Consider the following 21564-nt stretch of genomic DNA (forward strand, 5'->3'; position numbering starts at 1 on the left):
TTTTGGCTATGCAAAAATGGTGCAAAATAAATTTGTCTAGACTGGAGAACCAATGTGAGCCCACCCTCTGGTTGGTGTCTCATTTTACATCAGTGAAAGGGTCTTACGCATGTAGCCAGAAGCATCTGATAAAGAGGAACAACCAGCAAGGTTATGTAGAAGTAGTTCTTGTTATCACAATGGACTTCACTACTATGGAACAGGAGGGCCCTAAATGGCTAGTTATTCTCACAATGGGGGGGGGAATATAATGGAGACCCTTTCCAAGCACATTTATGTAAATTATATTCTAATTGTCACGTTCGACTTTTACCTAGCCTGAGGATAATGTGTAGCCTCTTTAAGCCTGCATATAAACCACATGCATCACACAGCATAGCAGGGCTTTACTTTAGAGGAGCCTCCAGCTGCCCCTGCCCATGCTGGAATTACACAGGCCCTCACCACTTCTTCATACATAGGCCGACTGTAAATGCACCCTTCTAAAAAACAGTGCAAGAACAATTGGGTGTGTGTCCCCTACAATGTTAGACATTTCAATGTGTTAGCTGGGGTAGGGTGGGGAATCCTCACAGTTGTGACTTGTCTCATTTCCCCCCAATGTGCAGGTTGTAATGGATCAGCAGGATCTCATCCTGCTATTCCTTTACAATGTGTGAATAGTGCAAAGGAGTGACAACCTTGAAATGCTAGCAACTCTGTGGGAAACTCCTTCTGTACACCTTCAGATCAAGAGCTGCATTCACAGAACAGAGTTTAGCTTGTATACTAAGCTTTGCTGTCATTCCACCATCATTCCACCTTTTTTTTTAAGGGAATACAAGTAGTATTTCACCTTTTAATTTACTAATACCTGTTTTGAGGAATTCCTTTGGAGGTGGGGGCAGAAACAGGCTAGCGTCTCCTCTGGTTTGTCGAGCAACATAAAGCCTTCCAGTGCACCACATTCTTCAGTTAAAATGATAATAATCCACAGCTTCCTTCAGATTCAACAGCTTCAAGTTTTCCTCAAACTGTCCACCTGTCAAATCCTGTCAAAACAAAAGATCAATTAGTTGAATCTGTCTGACATACTTAGATTTCAAAGATCCTTCTTTACAGGAGTGTATACGGTTAGTTTTCTTTTTGTTTGTTTGTTTGGTTGGTTGGTTGTAAGTCACTCTGGGTTGATGTGGGCAAGTTAAAGGTTGTACTAAGAGATACCGATAATAGTTTGCTCTCTCTTCCTTCTCACCCCTCGCTTCTTTTCCTGCCCCGAAACTATGTAAATCCTCTAGCATGAAACCACATCATTTCCGTGATCCAAGCATACAATATTAATGTTTAGTCACAGCAACAGTCATTGTCAGTTGAACTGAGTCCAATACGGGTGTGTAGGATTCTCTTCCTAACATGCTGAGCTTGTAGGAACATTTTGACTACAATCGCACTGCAAAGTCCAATAATTTAAGGACTTAAAACTTGAGCATTTCCCATTTCATGCCCTTTTACTGTATGGGGGATACCTGCATATCTTACTGGTACGCCTGAAGGGAATTTATTGTCAGTCCAGGATATTTGGGGGGGGGGATGCAAGTCTGAAATAAATTTGATCCATGTTATAACCATTACTATCTATTAATAGAGGTTTCATTATTCCAAATAAGAAATGACCACAGAGCATAGCCAGGGGCTTCCAGCCAATGGGTCATATAAATACTGGCTTATCAGAGCTCATCAGGTCTCCCATCCCTCTTGACCAGCGATTCTCAACCTGTGGGTCCCCAGATGTTGTTGGACTACAACTCCCATCATCCTTGAGCTCTGGCCTTGCTAGGTAGGGATGATGGGAGTTGTAGTCCAACAACATCTGGGGAGTCTTGACACTTGCACATGCTAATGACATTGCTGTCCCCCACCTCCTGGACATATAGAACTCTACATATTCTGTGACCTACCCCCATGTCCTTTATGGAGTAATGTAGGGGGAGGGAAGACTTACACTGCTTTGATGCTTTGTAAAGGCAGATTCCTTGTGCTTGAACAGTATCAGCATAAACCTTAGAATGTGCTGTAGCACAGTTCTGATCAGGCACTATCCCTTCCCGTGAATGACTTGGGGGTGGGATTCCATCTGTTGCAGAACAGGTAACAGCAAATGTCCCAGCACCTGATGTTCCGCTATACCCAAACGACGACGATGGATTCAATACTAGGTAATAGGTAGGTCAAAGAGAATGCAAGGCCCTTAATTTGACCAGGAAGTGAGCAACACCAGCTTTCATGGTGATAGTGATTTCAACAGAGTGCATAAAAGCAAGTAGGATAGCGAAGGGTAGAGGTTAAAAATGACAGAGATGGGCTAAGGTGAAGGAAAATCTATTGCTATTACCGGAACTACTGTCTTGCAGATGAGGACCTAGACCTACGGGGGGGGGGGGGACAACAACCCAATCGCAGAACTACATTTTTGACCCACAGATGCTACTTTTCAAGTGACTTAAAGAACATTCTGATGACAGCTCAACATATTAGTGATTTGGTGGATTTTGCATAATGAATGGGTTCTTTATTGAGAGCTGCTTTCACCAAGCAACTGGACTATTAACTCTGGCTACTGGTGATTCCTCCAAATCCTACCTACTGTACGAAGAGGAACTTTGTGCCTACTTGCCATCCTGCACAGTCTAATGTGATGATACCCTCCACCCAACCTTGTGATTGGCAAGAAAAGCAGATGACATCATTCGCAACTTCAGCGTTTCTCTTGAGCCTTTAATTTCAGGGTGCTTGTAATTTATGTTTCCAGTGGGATTAGCCTTAAATAATACTCCATCATTAAGATTAGTAACAACAAAGGAGCTACTGCTTCTGAGTATGAATAAAGGGTAATGTAACACTTTTGAAAAGTAGGACACTAACATGAAGCTTTGCCTTAATTCGATAGTCCCAAAGTGCATGCAAATTCCACAGATGTCAGGAGAACATACCTGCATGGAAGCCTTTACAAAGCTGGATTCTAGTTGCTACTTGGAGATCCTACAGCAATATCCACCACTTAACAAAGCGTGTTCCCGTATTAAACCATGGCATGAGACGGTGAGCCTTCTCTCTTAACACAATCCTTACAGAGCTGCATACAATATCTTCAACCTAAAAACCTTTTGAATCACAGAATTCAAGACATTGTGCCACCTCAAAAATCTGCCCTATTATTAAGCTTCAACTGCGTGGAGAAAGAACTGGAAAAGTTGGGTGATGATTGTGCACTTCTCTCTCTGAATTTGACCAAACACAAAAGGAGTGCAGAGTCAAACTGGATTAAGGGCAATAGCAAAAAAATATTCTGCTTTGTAAGTGGATAGACTTTAAAGACATGCACAATGAAACATGAAGAGCAACATTCTCTGCTTGATCCAGCTGAAACCCTTTGCCTTCACGTGCTGAATATTTTTTTTACTGAATACCCAGTAGGGTGTGCACTGGGTAATTCTTCCTACCAAGGAAGACTTTAAAGAGAATGCCAAAACAAGCTAGCCAGGAGCTGCTTTCAGGATGGAAGGTGCGCCGCACAGCTGGCAATTGTAGAAGTTCCACCCATAGGTTTAAACTGTTTCCAAAGCAAACAGCCCAGGCCTTACAGCCATCCAAAGCTAAAAGAGAGCCTGTTTCTCACATCTTAACACATAATCTCTGACAGACCATTCATTCCTGGGGGTGGAAAAACCCTATTTCTCTCAGCCCAAAATGCAGATACTTGCTTCTGGATAATTTCGCCAGGACAGCCAGGTTCCCTCAAAGACAGAGTCTTAATGAGATTCTCCATTGCTAAGTATGTTATTCACAAAGACCTTACAACTTAGTGAGGCCTGCCAGTTTGGTGACACAAAGCCAGATAGCCTTGTGAAGTGAAACTCAGTGAAGATGAGAGTGTGGCAACATGACCAAGTCTGTTGACCTTTTAAAGCCTTGGTCACTCCCTGTCTATAAGAACAGAATTCAGGGATTCTCTACATGTGGTAGCCTACAATTCCATAGCAAGGACTCTTGATATTGGGGTTCCTGCGACAACTTACTCGCTGAACTAGACACAAACCAAAACTGGGGCAGAATGGAAGCAAAAGCTGTATTTTTATTAACAAACTCAACGAGGAATGAAGCTTGATGGTTTCACTATTAAAGGCACAGTAAGAAACACTGTTTCGGGTTTACACAATAACTTTACTTACAATTCCCCATACAGAACTTCTATTAAATCTATTTCTTCCTCGTATGGCTATCCACTTTTACTCTGCCCATAAAACACCTCTAGCACTTTTCTAGGTTCTTTTCCCCCATGTGAGGAAACTGAACTGCTTTATTCTGCTACAAAAACCCCTCAGCAGGCCCTGCCTGCCAGTTAAGCTGTCAAATTCTCCTTTTACCATCCACATCTCCTGATTGGCCATTTCTCTTCCCTGTAATGATTGACTAAGAGTCAATCACAAGCCCCTTTAAGTCTGAATACTGCACATTCTGTGCTGTCATGGAGGCACGCCACATACCTGGGCGAATGCCCATAAAATTGCACCCCACCACTCCTGTGGTGCAGCTCTGCAATCTATAGGGGTGCAATTGGCCCTGCAGTTTAGGGGCCCAGTTATAGATTCATACTAAACCATTAATAAAACCTAACAAGTCCATTAGTCTCAGCCAGTGCTGCATTAACTATTTATAGATCAAGACACTCCTGTGACCTTTTCGTAGTTCACACCCTTGTTACTACATGACAGTAATCTGGCATAGCTTCCACTTCTGAACTGGCAAGATAAATGGAGTGAGTGAGTGTCTAGTCATTCTGTGCTTTTAAGCTTCTACCGTAATTTCTGAGGCCCAAAGCAGATGGGGGGGAGAGGAGATGCTGAATAAAAACTGGCCAGGGGGGGAAATCTCAGCTACTTTCATACTGAAAAAGTATGTGACAAAACAAAATCTAGCCTATGATATTTAAAAGGAAACTTGGTGGAAATTATGCAGAAAGGAAGGGTGGTGGCAGGAACAAAAACAGTATAACTGGCACTTGGAAATTACGATTTATAGATATTAAAAATTATGTCCCCCTGCTCCCCTGCCCATGAGCAAGGGAGATTACGATGGAAGCAATGGCAGAGCACATGCTCTGCACGTACACAGCCTTAGGTATAAATCCCTGCCATCTCCTATTCAAAAGATGTCTTTGTAGCAGGACTCGGAAAGGCTTCCACCTTTGCCCTTGAGGAGCCATTGCTTATCCCAGCATGTGGTGAGCAGGATCAGCTGGGTTCATGATAATCAGCAGGGTTGCATGGTTCTCATCCCTGGGCTTGGGGCTGCATAGCTAATGGATCGAGATGCAAAGTATTCCGTGAGATCTAACCTGCAATGGAAGGAAATGCACTTGGTACAGACACCTCTGCATCTGGACCAGGACCCTGCTAAGACTATATGGCTAACAACGCTGGAAGTGCTAGAGATGTTCAGGATGCACAAGGCTGGCTATCCAGGCTTCACTAGACCCTCTTCCCCAGGCACCTCCTAAGGAGTTATCACTGATTTCTATGTAATTAAGCAGTATAGTTTTTACTGTGGCTGGAATAACTTGATAGATCCGGAAATGGGGTGGCCATGCTGTGTATGCTTTTTAACCTACTGGTAGTAAAATATAAATGTGGCAGTCGCATGTGAATGCATAACCCAGATGACGACAACAACAACAACAACAAATCAATCAATCACTTGCTACTGCCTTCCACGTTTGGCACATTGCAGTTAAAAATACAGATGATAGATGTGACCAAATCCAGGACTGATTTGGGTCATGTGACTGTCTTAGTATACCAAAACCATACAAGCTTAAGGCACCTGATTAAAGGTCAGATCAGAGCTTTCCAAACTTTCCATGTCCGTTACATACTTTTTAGACATGCATCATTTTGTGACACAGTAATTCAATTTTACTAGCAAACTGGAGGTTAAACTAACCCCTTTCCAGCCCTGGGAGGAGCATGGGGAGCATTCACACTTAACGTGTCGCGACACACAGTTTGGAAAGCTCTGGGTCGGATCATGCAGCGACCAAGGAGACTACAAGGTTAAGCTGTATGATACATGGCCCAGTGGCCATAAGCAGGGATCAAACAAAAGGAGGGTAGAGAAAGCAAACACCACACTGAATCGGGGGAATGTTTTAAAACTGAAATTAACAACTCACACCACCACATCTGCCAAAAATATTTTAAAAACCTAAGTCCTCTTTATCTTCATCTATCATATACGAGCTATGCTGCTTCTCATCAAATGAACACTTATGTCCAATTCCTCTCTTGCCTCTACCTTCTGACTTTATTTTACTACCAGAGAACTCGCGTCTCTTCTATTTGCAGCAGTTTTAGTACTCATTCCCTTTCATTAGTATGTCTCAACTTTCTCAGAATCCTCTCCAGGTTGCCAGCATGTTTCTTGAACTGTGGTGTCCAAAATGGAACATTGCAAAGCAACTGTACCATTGCTTGCCCAATGCAGCAAAGTCCTGGTTTGCAATACTATCTCCTAGATAAGACGCTGAAGTTTAAATGCAGCTTATAATGGTTGCAGCTTTTGTGCCGCAACATCGCAGGGCTGAATCTGGCTTCCCACTACTCATTAAATAAGGCTGCCTGCCCGTGGCATTTTCCCCTCTTTTGCCCCTCTCCCTCCAAACACTCCCTGCTGTCCTTTGTCTGCAGGGCTCACTGTGTGCTGCATCTCCCCCTTCATCTCTTTCAGGAGTGTCAGCAGAGGCTGGGGAGGAGGAAGGGCTCATGTATTTGGGGGAAATTAAATACACAGCCGTGTGGTGGGTTTGTTTTTCATCTCCTCTTTCATATGTGGCCTGTGCAGAAACGAAAGTTCAAGGGGCCCAGAAATACATCTCGGTCTGAATCCTCGGATTTATCCTTAGCCTGCATTATATCACCATAGAGCAACAAAAGTTCAACTTCTCTCAGCAAGTTTTAACCAGTTTAGAAACCATTTCCTCTGCCATCAGGCCTGCAAAGAGGGGACTCTTCCAACCCTTAGAAACCACAAGTCACTTCTTCTTGCTGGTGAAGAGAGGCGGGGTGAGGTTTTCAGCTCAAACTGGATGCTTCATGCAAAGTGAGAACGGAGGGGAAACAGAAGAAAGGCATTTCCAGTTGGCAAGTCATATAGCTGCTGTGAAGCGTTTTTTAAAGGGGAGTTTAAAAATTCCTGACATGAAATGCAAAGGGTAACTCTCAATGCAACCGAAGTTTTAAGCAGTAATCAAAAAAGCGCCTTCTTGTTGTGCATTCTCTGAATTGATCTATGCTCATCTCCAAGGCATTCTACCAATATTCGATAACCATCTGTGTCTTAGTATACTATTAATCACGTTTCATAGGTGATATAAACAAGTTTTTCAACATTTTATAGACAAATGATTAAAAATTTGCATTAAACCAAACCAAGGTGATGGACAATATTCTATGTATGTATACATAAGAATGAATAGAAATTGGCCTTTTTTGGACATCAGTGTGGTGTGAGGGTGGGAGAGGCTGTTTCCATGAATTTCTGCAGGCTCCCAGAAACAACATTTGTCCTCTTCCCACTTCTCAACACCCATTCCACTCTTGCAATTGCTGGCCACATGACCTGGAAGCTGTACGCCGGCTCCCTTGGCCAATAAAGCGAGATGAGCACCACAACCCCAGAGTTGGTCATGACTCGACCTAATGGTCAGGGGTCCCTTTACCTTTTTAACCTTATATAATGCTCCAAGTGTTCAAAGTGCTTCACATACACTATGGCAAATGAATCCTGGACAGCAGGTATACATTATCCCCCATACTGCAGAGGCTGAGAAATTGTGACTTGCCTAATGCTATGCAGTGAAATTATGTCTATTATAAGACTTGAACCAGGGACACTTGCATCAGTTCTTACCTAGGAGGAGGAGCATTTTGGTTTAACTCTACTACCTGCCTGCTGGTGCAGGTCTGCTTGGCAACATCAGATGAAAAATAAGCTGATCCAGTTTAGGTGAAATGTTCAGAGTGGGGGGAAGGACACCCCATCTATGAGTAGCAGGATAATTTGCACAACGTTAACTATCACATCCCCATCACTAAGGAGAGATATGCAACTTTAATGAAAATCATCACCTTGCCAACAAAGGTCCGTATAGTTAAACCTATGGTTTTCCCAGTAGTGATGTATGGAAGTGAGAGCTGGACCATAAAGAAGGCTGATCACTGAAGAATTGATGCTTTTGAATTATGGTGCTGGAGGAGAATCTTGAGAGTCCCATGGACGGCAAGAAAATCAAACCTCTCCATTCTTAAGGAAATCAGCCCTGAGTGCTCACTGGAAGGACAGATCCTGAAGCTGAGGCTCCAATACTTTGGCCACCTCATGAGAAGAGAAGACTCCCTGGAAAAGACCCTGATGTTGGGAAAGATGGAGGGCACAAGGAAAAGGGGACGACAGAGGACAAGATGGTTGGATAGTGCTCGCGAAGCTACCAGTATGAGTTTGGCCAAACTGCGGGAGGCAGTGGAAGACAGGAGTGCCTGGTGTGCTCTGGTCCATGGGGTCATGAAGAGTCAGACACGACTAAACAACAACAGGTAGTGGTTTCCCTCTCACAGTGCAGGGCAAGAATTAAACAACAGAGGCTATGTAAATCATTCCTCCCCTGCTGATTTCTCAAGAAAACAAAACAGATTTTAGAGCAACCCAGGCAAAATTGTAGTAGCTAATGACACAGCTTCCTTCACCCACCTTAGTGTCACTATTCACGAAGTTAGGAAAAGACACCTTGTAACACCAGAAAAGTGAGTCCTAAAATGCATCCTCTTAAAAAGAGAAGGATGTTTTTATTTCATTAATGCATGCATTTTTATTCTCCTCTTCAGTAAAAAGAGGACTTCCAGAGCAGCTTACAAAGATCAGAAATACCATAAGACAGTCCCTGGGCTTATGATAGAAAAGACACAAAAGGAAAAAGGGGGTTGGGGGAGGAAGGACGCATTATTTATACAGAATTGGTTTTTTTGAAAAAATGCAACTGCAGCTGCAGCTCTCAATAACAAATGAGTTTGCTTGGGTGAGTGGTTTTGATATGGTGCTTTTCTAGGTAATTTAAAACTTTAGCATTCCTCTTTCTGTGTGTTTCTGACATGACTGAGCACCACTAGAAGGCAGCAAAGAACGCACTGGCTTACCAGGTGGGCTTCAGTCAACAATAAATATAAAGTCAGTAGTGGTGCAGCCCTGGCCCAAACCCTCAATTTCACACTTCCTTTTACCTGCCAATATGAGGACAAAAGATTGCCCCAAGTTGGGACAAACGAAACCAAACTAGTAATAATTGCGTGCTTTATTGCAACTGAAAGCACAACTTTTAATTTGGTGTGGATTCCACACGCTTGCCTTAGATAATGAAATTATACTCACCAACTTGACACAAATAATGAAAGGTGGGGAAGCATCTCTGAAATGTAGGATAGGGATTCTGGGCTTGGGATTTTCCTGCGGAGAGAGAAGCACGTTTCTTGTTAGCTTATATCCCATAGCTGCATTGCAGCCCACTAAACTGAATGGTGTAATTCCTGCCCTAGTTTGGGTTCTGTGATCGCGAACTGCCCTGTGCACTACAGTGGTGCATTCTGCTTGTGCCTCTTCCCCCTCCTTGGCTCACATGCAACAATTTAGTTTTGCTCTCCCTAGCTTATGCTCACCAGAGCTAAGTGGAAATACTCCTATCTCCAGCACTGTCATTTTGAGAGGAACCAGCATTTAGGGCTCCTACCCACTCCCATAAAAAGATAGAAATTATACCCCCATAGATATCTCACTTTCCTCAAAATATTGTTTTAGCCTCTGCATATGAAGTCCTGGTCCCTCGTTAAGCAGGCAGCAAATTCCCATTGATGCCGGAATGAGCAGAATCCAGCCCCAGAAGCAGCATCCTTCCTTTCACTGGCCTAATTTATTGACATAACAGAAGCTAATTCACAACCTACCTTCTCTCCCCCGTCCCACAAAAAAAACCCCACCCGGTTTCCCCTCTTCTACTGTATTAATTTTACAGCCTCCCATTCAGGGTAACTGTCTGGCAAAGAAGAGGAAAAGCAGCAGGAACTGGATTTCCTAGTGGGAAATGTTCTGTTTAGAAATTTAGTTTTGCTTCTCATTCTTCGCCATTCTGTATTTCTAAGGCAATCTTTTCATTCTGAATAGTTCATTCTCTTCTGACTATTCACTCTCACCCAAGATGACAGCCATTCATAAGGAGAGTGAAGGCTGCCAGCTAGTGTTCAGGAACGGGACAGAGAGCCCTTCATTCTACTATGGGCCACTGATTTGGTAACAAACCAAAACCTCCATTTCTTTGTAAGGTTGTTTAGAAAGCTGCGCTAAGCCGGCCAATAATCTCAAATCAATGTTCATATTACAAGATGAAATATCAGCTTGCATGGATGTCCCCTTGCTTGCCAAATGCGCTGTGGGATCTATTCCCATCCTGCAGCCCTTCTCAGAATCTAGCTCAAGTCTAGGATCTCATGGGCTTAAAATCCTTAGAAGCCAAATGTCTCTTTCAAAAGAAGCAAACCACCATCACCACCACCTCCCGCCTCCAGGTTTCATGACTGGCAAGATCAGCTTGGAAAAAAATATAAGCAGTTTCTGCTCGAGTTTAGAAACAGGAGCCGTGTGTTTCTTTCTAGTAGCTGAGATGACCCCCCCCCCTTTTGACATCTATCACAAAGTACCCTACCATTTCCTTTTCTACTTCAACAGCTAAGGGGCTGACATATAAATCCAAATTCTACAGTGGTTCCCAATTTTGCAGCCCAAATAAAGCAGGCAACATAGAGAATTTTAGCAATATATCCCAATTTGTATATTTAAATGCAACAGCAGTTACGTTTTCTGATTTTGTATATTTTGATGCAATAGCAATTACGTCTTCTGAGTCCAACATTTATGCTTCTCCATGCGGGATTTGCAACTTCTCTCACCACAACTATATTAAGAGTTAAAGAGCTGGTGATGATGCATTTTTAGACATTGTTCCTCCACAGTGATTAGACAGAAATTCAGAACATGCATTTATCGGGACAGCTACCAACCTTAGATTCTTCATAAGTATAAAATCCTTTTGAGATTTTATTTGTATCCACATCACAAAATGCAGTCACCTAAAGGAGACCAGAAAGAAAGAAAATTAGGGCAACAGTTGATCAAGGGTTATTTAGCAACAATGGGGATATTGAACCTATTTCATTTAATTGTTGCACACATCTCTGTGTGTGTGTGCATGCGTGTGTGTGCACGCACACACTACTAGGCTGTTTTAATAGTAGTACAAAACAACAGTTCCATAATAAGTGAGCGTGAATCACAATGAGCAACAATGTGCTTGTATACAAGAGTCACGCAGCAATGAGCAAATTTATTTGGATAACGTAAGCAAGTCTAGAGGCAGGGGTGTCTGTAGGTGTTTAAAATTAAAATTAATGAACCAAGCTATTTCCTCCATGCTGTTGCCAGGTCCTAGTGAAAGACACCATGTAAAACACAGTACAAGTTAAGGCTACAATGATGGGCAGTGATGACAGGAACTGGCCTTTAAGTTATCTTAACTATTGCCCAAATGTCAGAGACCATACACACAGCGCCCCAACCAAGTTGCTAAAAAATGGTCAAGATCAACAAAATTTCTCCTTCCACACACTACTACCATGGGCATCTATGCCCAGCTTAAAGTGGCCACTTTAGCAGTTTAAAATCCATCTGCTAGCAGGATGGAAGATTGATGAGCTCTCAACCCAGAGCCAAGAATATTAGAAAATGTATTCTGAAAAAAAGCAAAACCGAGGAAAGAGAAGCTACATCTATCAGAGGAGGGAATAAACTGTTTCAACTTAAAGTTGGTTCTATCAAAATCATATCAATTTATTGAAAGCATTTGTATATTCGCCTTTCTGGGTTTTGTTTTGTTTTAGGCACACACAACTTACAACGAAACAGTAAAGCGATTAAGATGGTGTGATAACTCCAAGATGGAACATGATGTTTTTGCAGAATCACACAGGGATCTACAAAAAAAGTTCAGTAATGCAGTATTTATAGATCAGGCTAAACGAGCTGTGTAATAAAGGGTGCTAACAGCCATCTCTGAAGTCTTGCTTTGCCATCTAGGCTTGTATGTTTAATATTTATTCACTCATTTTTTTACCTTATTTATTGCTGTAGATCTGACCGAGAAGATGACTTATAATAAAAACCAGAAAATAATGAATATAGAATGCAAATAGTGGTGTGTTTGGTTAAGGTTTGTAGTACCTGAATAAATAACAAGAAACTCCCTTTTGACACAGGTGAAAGAGAAGCCTGCAATTTCTATACAGTTTTGCTTGGATTAATGGTGCACTTTTTTTTTTAAGGGCCAGCACTTGTGAAACACATCATTGTTATTCCCATTTTCACATAGGAAGAACTGAGGCTGAGGGATCAACTTGGCCGCAATCCAGGCCTCCCAGATCCAATTTACAAAACTGAAGTTAGAGCACTAATATTTGGCATAACATTGAAAAAAACAAAAACCCAACATAGCACTTGATGAATATTTCTGTCAGTAAAAAGAAGTGAAAGCAACCTACAATACACAATCAGATGTATGAAAGTCTAAATATGAGGCCTCTGTATGCATAATTTTCATTCTTTGGTAGCACAGAAACTGTTTAAAATAGTGCACAAACAGTCTCGGAATAGGTACTTCCTGCACTAACCTATATCCCACATGGGTGGTCTAGTCTTAAGATGCTTATTTTTGTGCCATCACTATTTACCTTTTAATTAGAGAGGGGGGAAGAGTCATGTAGCAAGAATTTATGCCTAATTGTTTATGCAATAAACAGAACTCTGGGTAAGGGCTTACACAAACTGCTAACTTGAAAATACTAGGATTGAGCTATACACTTTATTTATTTCCCTGCCATCAGTTGGCCCCTATGTCTTTTATGAAGACTGCATGAAGTATTGCATAATATATACCAAGAAGGCAAATGTTCTAACAATCAGAAAACACAATATTCCAGGGAAAGGGTCATAATTCCACAGCTCCTGCAATGCCTATACGATCTCATGTTGAGTGAAAAACGGTGTCTGGTATATTGAGCAGACACTGCTCTTGGCAGACACCAATGAGCTTGACTGCCTCCGGTCCAACTGCAAAATCATCTGAAATAGCCATGCTCTTGTGGGGAGGGGAAATGGAAACCAGGATTCTAAATCAGAGACAGGGAACCTTTGGTACTTCAGATGTTATTGGATTACAGTTCCCATCATCCTTGACTATTGGCCATGCTGATGGGAATTGGAGTCCAGCAGCATTTAAGGGGACCAGGTTGCAAACTGTCTGCTGCAGAAGAAACTATGGCCATGTTTTCTTATTGCCCAGTCCAACTTCCTTCCATAATCTCCCCACCCCTTTTGTTTGATGTGGAAGGATTCAGGAATCAGGTACATATATATGCGCATGGAAACCCAGGCCCCATGTGCACTAGCTGCTCTTGAGATAGTCATATGATTAAGTGTAAAATTCTGGACAGTTTTTTTCAGCCAGTTCAACTGAACGTGCATAGCTCTTCAGACTTTCAATGTAACTGCACGAAGATCGTAAGAGTAGCTGGTTGCCTGTGTTGGGGCCAGAGCTTGCATTTGTGCATTTGTGCAAAAGCCCAGGAAGTGTGCACAGCATTTCCTGTCCTTCTGATATGCATTATTTTATCCATAAACTCACAGAATAAACTTTAAACAAGTCTGAAAAAAATCCAATTGCATAGTATCTCCAGTACAGAAAACTTTATGGACTTTCACGTTCCCATATGTGTAGCCTATGTTGCTTATGTTGTGCTTTTCTCATTAAATCTGCTTGCGTTGAATCAATAAGGGGAATAAGCTCATAAAAGTAACCCAAACATTCACGATGCTGAAGCTGGACTGACAAGCAAAAAGCAGACAAAACAGACCCTTTAAGCATCCAGTAAAAATCTGGGTTTCTATCTACAGCTGCAACCTTGAGGTGAATCGGATGTGTGCATTTTTAAAAAAACAAAAAGGGTCTGTTCAGCTTCACTCTTGCAGAAATGTTATAACTTTGCCCTGTCAATCCCTTGAATCTGAGAAAGGTACAGCTAGGAAGCTGGGCTTCCTTAAAACTGCTCAGACATGAAGCCCATAAAACTGAACGTTAAAGCAACAGTCCATGGCATTATGTAGGATGGTCCCCAGTTAACAGGATGTGGGAGACAAAGGTGCCCTGACTGCCAAGGTGTGTCTTTTGTAGTGTTTGATGTGGGTGGGAACCAGGTTGATTCCTCCTGTTGTTGTTCAGCAGGGTCTTCAAACTAGAGTTTCTTCTCCTATCCAGGCTACCCTCAGACATGAAAAGGCACCTACACAGCCACCAGTGTGTAATGGGATGGGTGTTTACATCACTGAGCAGCTGTAAAAGATCAGGATTGAATTCATGATGCATTCCAAAAAAAAATCCTACTATTTATACTGAGCCATCAAAATCTTCATGGTCAGCTGCCCAGCATATGAATGTCAGCATGGGGTAGCTTCCAAATAAACGCATAGTGCTTGACAAAGGAGCAAGCAAAACAAAAACAACCCCTTGCACCTTGCAACCTTGATGTCAACAGAAAGAGGGAAAAGGCAATGATAAGGGATTACGGATAGGAAGAGCCAAGGACAGCCAAACCCAAACCAGAAGTTCTGTGTCGGCTGGACTCTGGTCAGAGGAAAGACCCAATGTATTTGATCCAATAAGAACTTATGTGCTTCAGTTGGAAGCACCTAAGTTCTAACATGCACTGGACTCTTCTGAAAGCTCAGTACCCTGCAGATCTCTACTACTGAGCACAAAAAGCTAATCTCACACACATGTGAGTGGTTGCACTGACCAGAAATCTAGTGAAACGCTGTCCTGTTTAGACACTACATGTTAGGGAAGGAGGTGTGTGTCGTACACAGTTTCCCTTAAAAAGCTGCAATAAAGGCAACCATCAAAATAAAACAACAATCAGAAATGTAAGGGTTAATGCTGCCAGCTGTTTTCCATAGCAAAATAAAGTAGAAAGAAAAGAGACTAATTACAACCTTGATACAAGCAAAATAATATCCTGGCCTTAAGTGTTGCCAAAGCAAATGTTATGCAAAGGTCAGCTTGGAAGAATGTCAGCATCTCAGTTAATCAGAGCCACACCAGCACTAGGAAGAGCTTCTCCATTTTGTAATAAGGGGAAAAGCTGACTCGCCTGATGGCGAAACACCACAGACAGCTGCATCATTCTGTTCTTGCACCACGGCTTCTCTCAGTGGGTGGCAACCTTGAGTTTCTAGCATGAGGTTCTATAAATGGCACAAAAGTTTATCAGGGACTAAGAAGCCAATTGCAAGCCAAATTTTGGAAGTTGTATCTTGCTCACACCAGTGAGAATTTCAGCCAATAAGCGAGGGGGCTAAACAAGCAACAGGCTGGAAAAAGAGGTCCCAGAGGCTGGCTTGCTGTGTCCAGAGGTCTTGCCTTGTGTAAGACTGAATCCCCATCCCCACCCACTGTCTCTGAAACAATTGCATCAGCTGGAATCCAAGATAAATGAAAGCAAATCAGGGGATTTTGTAGAAGGCATTGCACAACGATGGAGGAAAATGATGAAATTTCCATAGCAACATCAAACCATTTTGCAAACTGCACTCAAGTGACTATGGTGACTCAACATTCTGGAGTGCACAGACTTCAGTCAGCTTTAAAAAGTAGTAATCATTTGCATGTGTCCAGAACTTAAGCTTCTCATGCTGGCAATAATCCACTCAATGCTAAGTTTACAGTGAAGGAAGGTGGCCTTGCAAATAAAGTACTGAACAAGCATTCAGGAGAACTGGGTTCATGTGCAGCTTCCACAGAACACAAGCGAGAAGCTGGGTCCAACTGCATATTCCCTCACTGCAATTTTCACAGATTCCAGTTGATGACATTGCTTTTGAGAGATTATCCAAAACTGAGTTTCAGCTGACATCCGGAAAATGTATGGAAGTATGCTTTCTTTGTCACTAAGAGGTGGGAAGTGGATATTCAGAAGCAGAATATTCTACAGTCTGGTTCGTTTTCTGGATAAGGGGTGCTGTAAGTCGCATCTAGCTTGCACAAAGCAGGACAGAAATGCATGTATGTTTATCTCCTACCTCTTCCTTCCAGACACTGCCTTGGGAGGCACACTGCTATGGTGGTTTTCAATCCCTTACAGTGGTACCTCTGGTTGCGAACGGGATCTGTTCTGGAGCCCCGTTCACAACCTGAGAGGAATGCAACCTGTGTCTGCGTGTCTGTGGGTTGTGATTTGCCGCATGCACGTGACATCATTTTGAGCGTCTGTGCATGCGCAAGCGGCAAAACCCGGAAGTAACCCTTTCCGGTACTTCCAGGTCACCGCGGGACACAACCTGAAAACTCACAACCTGAAGCAAATGCAACATGTGGTATGACTGTACAGTGGTACCTCTGGTTACGAACGCTTTGGGTTACAAGCCCTGCTAACCCAGAAGTAGTTGCTCCTGGTTGTAAACTTTGCTCCAGGATGTGAGCAGAAGTTGCGCGCCAGAGGTCTGTACGCAGCAGGAGGTGCCATTAAAGAAAGTGTACCTCAGGATAAGAATGGTTTCAGCTTAAGAACGGATTCCTGGAATGAATTGGGTTCGTAACCAGAGGTACCACTGTATGCTTTTATTCACATGGTTAATTATGATGAAATCCTAGTAAGGGCTATATGGTTTGATTTAAGTATTTCTTACAATCAGACTTTTATACAGATGACCAATGGCTGTAAGCCCGCAGGCAGGACTCCTGTCTTTTAAAATGTTCTGTATAGTTTTGAACATCTTTAGGCACTACCCACCTTAATAAAAATAATAATGTAATCCATGAAATTACAGACTCAATGCACTGGTTGTTGTCTGCTTTCAGGGCCTGGTTTTCAATGCATTTTAACTCCAGTTAATGACAACACATTATTCTCTGTTAACTAAATCTGCCTTGATGTGCAGTGCTGCACTCTGTGGGCTGTGTGTCCTTTCCGTTGCCTGGATGGGTGGTCTCAGGATTGCTGATTAAACAGGTTATCATGTCCTCTTTCTCATGCTTTCTCTCCGCATTTGTTTGGGAGTGCATTAATGGTTCAAGGCTAGTTACAGGGGGGAAAGTCATTTGATTCTAGCGGGGTTGCTTCCAGACAACCTGTTTATTGAATGTTTGTCCTGATTTGTTTGCAGGGAGATTAAACAAAGTTGGCTATTTATTGAGCATTATTCTGCTCTGTTCCCGGGAAGGCATCAAAGCAAGCAGTGCTATTTTTCTAGAAGTGTGTGCTCTTTTATACAAACATTTGCACAGCTTGCACCTGTGTTCAGTGTTCACATGTGAGCAAGCCTACAACTGCAATCATGGTGCATGTTTGAAAGGGTAACAAGTCACACATAAACAGGACAACCTGACACAGCATGGCCAGCGTCACCCAAAAGTATCTTTCATGGGGCATTTAGGATGACATCTCTTGTCTCAGCTATGCCATTTTGAAACCTATTTTAGCATTTATAAAACCCCCACCAGCAGTGTAAATATGGCTATGTATTTCTTCATACCAAGATAATAAGTGGAAGAATGAAACTTAAGTAAATGGATATTAAAATATATGGCAGCAAGAACGAACATTTATTAAGCGGCATTCATGTGTGCATTTTCCTTGTAAACTCACTTTTTTCTGATTAGCTGGAGTCAAACTCCTAAAGAGCTTCCTTCCCTGTTTGCCAGCATTCCAAATGGTGAAGGAAGTCCACCGACTGAGGATTCTCTCTTCCAGAAACAAGACACGGTGTGTCCAGATGGTTCCCCTGAGAAATAGAGGGAAAGAGTGAGAGACCAAGACTCCTCTTCAGTGAGACACAGTGCATTCCAAAGGCACTCGCACAGAAAACGGACCAGCAACATTGCCAGAGGAGCCGAGAGCTGTCACCAGGGAAACATTCTCCTTGTGTAAATAGTAAACTCGATGTCTCTGGGAGATGAAGACTCTCAACATGTAGGTTTTAGGACATGATCAGCCCATGCTGCTCAGATCATAGGAACATGAAGGTTACAATTAAGACCATTAAAGCTGCCAAAAGTTGAACAAAAGGAGCAGGAGGATGCCCAAGGCATTCTTTGCTGTTGTCTTATCCAGCTTGGATGGATGGCCACCAGGCATTGTATATAAGATGTCCTGAGCTGTCTGGGAGAGTGAAATATCTGACATAGATCACACCAAGGAATTGATACGCTGCACTGGTTCTTTTAAGAGCCATTGCTCAGTTGTAAAACATCTGCTCTGCATGCACAAGGCCCCAGACTCAATACCTGGTCTTTGCAGAGAAGGCTGGGAGAGACCCCTGCCAGAGAGCTGCTGTCAGTCAGCGGAGGCAATAGGGAGCAAGAGGTTTGACTTGGCATAAGGCAGCTTCCTATAATCCTAAGGAATATACTGTACTGAAAATGTTTCTTTTTTTAAGAAAAGGAAGCTAAATGCAACACAACTGAAATTAAAAATAGTTAAGAAGGGAAAACACCCTATTGACGCGAACCAAAATATAATCATAAAATTCTGGAAACCCTAAGCACAAATGTCAAATGAACAAAAACTTACATTTTTCAGCAATGGGTTGTTGTTTCTAAATTGGCACTATTGTCAAGTATTATTAAACTGACACCAATATCTGTCTGTGAGATGTTGGTGGAATATAACTGAACAAGATTTCATTCCATGAGAGAGGCCATGGGGAGAAAAAACGCCCACAATCCATTCAGCACCCCCCAACTTGAGGTGTTTTGTAATTGCTCTTTCTTTAAGTGCTCAAATGCGGCAGAACTAATTGGACCATGTATTTTAAAACATGCTCTTTCCCAGGGCTAGTTTTGCACAAGTTAATACTCTGCGTGTTTTCTGGAACTTAATGGATGTCTGTTTTATAAGGTGATCCTTAAGAAATCTAAAGGCATTTCTGAGAGAAAAACCAAAAAACGGGGGGGGGGGCTTCTAATACTTGGTCTTCTGCTCATATGTCTGAAAAGTTGGTTTGCTTTCCACATAAACTGCAGTGTGCAGCAGTGCACACATACAACCCGCCCCACCCCATTTCTGAACACACTCAGCACTCAAATTCTCAGAAAAATCTCTTTTTTATTTAGGAAATGTGTAAGAACTGCTTATCACGAAGGGCCTTAGAGCTAAACTTCCTTTCACCCCCAAATAGCACCTCCCTTCTGTCCTCAGTTGTTGCTCCCTATATTATGTTATCAAATGGAAGTCATAGTTCTTAGTCTATTAAATATGTGTTCAAGAGGTGAAAGGATAACACAGTCATAATGGAATAAATATGACAGAGGAAAAGACACAGATAGACAGTTTTGTGATGGTTTGGTGTGTATGCATATACTGTGTGTCTATGTGTGTGTGTGCGCACGTGCATGTGAGAGGGAGAGTGTGAATGATGGGTTGAGGCTGTGGTGCAGTGCAAGGGGCCTTCTATGTTCTACCACATTTTGGGATATGAAGTGCAACTCTAAACTCTTCATCAGCCTGCAACAATACACTAACCAACTAACTAGTCTTGTTAGTGGAAGCTTGCACAAAGACTTCCACTAGCACAGGGATGGCCAACTCCCAAGATCTACTTACAGAATTAAAAACTGGCAGTGATCTACCTCCGTTTTTGGTTGGTTCAGGTCAAAGTTGTTGACCTTTTTTAAGGGAGGAGGATAGCCCCGTTTTGGGGGGTTCTTGGGGAGAGAAAGGAACAGCCACTCACTTGCTGACTAAACTCCATCTTCCGTTCCGCAGATATGCGGCAATGGAGGGCAGGGTGAGGGGCTGGATTCAATTTAACCAATGCTAAGGACCATGATCTACCAAAACCTCCCAGGATCTACCACTAGATTGAGATCAACCTGTTGGACATCCCTGCACTAGTACAATAGAGCTTTCCCTCTTCTTCCTCCTCCTCCACCTCCTCCCACACACTTGTCCTGTGCCCCCAAACTGATTTGGGGGCAGAAACCCTGGAACAGTGGGGGATAGTGGGGGAGAGGGCAGATCATTCCAGCAGGCAAGCAGGAATGCATCTGCTGCCAGAGTGATCTCCTTAGCACTATGCTGAATTTCTTCCTCTATATATGTATATTCATGGATGCATATTCCTTCTGAACCTACACATTTTAGATCTTTTAAAGATGATGGAAATCAAGCAGTCTCTCCCTCTCCCTGCCCTCTCTTTCACACACAAAATGAGCACACTGACAGTATAGGAGCCAGAGAATAAATTGTAGTGGAAGCCAACTAATAGCACTGTAAACCTGACAGTATTGCTAAAATGTGGGCTTTATAGCAAGCTGGCAGATGTCTTTTTGTCCAAGTGTATTTTTATGTCTGCACTTTCAAAATAAAATTCCAATTTGGCACATATAAACACCAGATAACATAAGCAAATACTGGACCTATTTGAAATGTTGAATCCACATGCTTTGCAACTATAACAAGGAAACATCTGCAAACGCAGAGAATAGGTTAGGATTATCAATTTTAAGCACCCTCAACAGACCCAGGGCAGACAGTTCTCTCTCTCCCCTCCGCCTATCCCTTCCCTACAATTTGGTAAAATCAGTTCTGTTTGCAAGAATTTATGCTCGTTTTGATTAGGCTCATTTCTCACTGTCTTCCATCATGCTTTGAGTGTTTTCTTAAGTAATCATTCCCACCATAAAAGTAATATTTCAGAATGTTATTACCTAGTATGGCATAAAGAAAAATGACCATAGAACAGAACACTAGTTTACACTGAGGATTCTTTCCCTATATTCTAACTAAGTTGCCAAATCATGTTTAAAAATAATCCTGTCATTGTTAGGTAGAATAAATTTATTTCCAATGATGGGGAGGAGACGATTTTGGCATACTCCTCCTTTCTCCTGCAGCAGCCATGCACTACCACCCACACAATTCTAGAAAGCACCCCAATCCTCTGGGGCAGATTGAGGAGGGGGGAAGGGTGTAAGCCATGGGTAGGCAAACTAAGGCTCAGGGGCCGGATCCGGCCCAATCGCCTTCTAAATCTGGCCCGCGGACAGTCTGGGAATCAGCGTGTGTTTACATGAGTAGAATGTGCCCTTTGATTTAAAATGCACCTCTGGGTTATTTGTGGGGCCTCCTTGGTGTTTTTACATGAGTAGAATGTGTGTTTTTATTTAAAATGCATCTCTGGGTTATTTGTGGGGCATTCCCCCCCAAAAAAAATTATAGTTCGGCCCCCCACAAGTTCTGAGTGACAGTGGGCCGGCCCCCTGCTGAAAAAGTCTGCTGACCCCTGATATAAGCAGTTCTACAGGGAAGGAAGAATCTGTCAAAAGAGCTTCCTCCTTCTCTGTTCAAAGAAGCCTCTGCTGAAAGAAAGCTTTCCATGAGTGGA

General features: G+C 42.6%; 1 protein-coding gene across 2 annotated transcripts in view; it reads right to left on the minus strand.

The window, feature by feature from the left end:
* Positions 1-104: 104 nt before the first annotated feature.
* B3GNTL1 (UDP-GlcNAc:betaGal beta-1,3-N-acetylglucosaminyltransferase like 1) overlaps positions 105-21564 on the minus strand; it is a 166582-nt gene continuing 145122 nt past the window's right edge. The window contains exons 9-12 of one of the 2 annotated variants that reach the window (XM_053376127.1): positions 17826-17961; positions 11136-11204; positions 9457-9531; positions 105-1031 (exon numbers count right to left, since the gene is read on the minus strand). In XM_053376127.1, the coding sequence (XP_053232102.1) occupies positions 951-1031; positions 9457-9531; positions 11136-11204; positions 17826-17961 (361 nt within the window). In that variant the 3' untranslated portion in view covers positions 105-950. The remainder of the gene's footprint in view (positions 1032-9456; positions 9532-11135; positions 11205-17825; positions 17962-21564) is intronic. The other variant, XM_053376128.1, reaches the window with a different exon arrangement.

Source organism: Podarcis raffonei, chromosome 2 (genome assembly GCF_027172205.1).
Source record: "Podarcis raffonei isolate rPodRaf1 chromosome 2, rPodRaf1.pri, whole genome shotgun sequence".
NCBI lineage: Eukaryota > Metazoa > Chordata > Lepidosauria > Squamata > Lacertidae > Podarcis > Podarcis raffonei.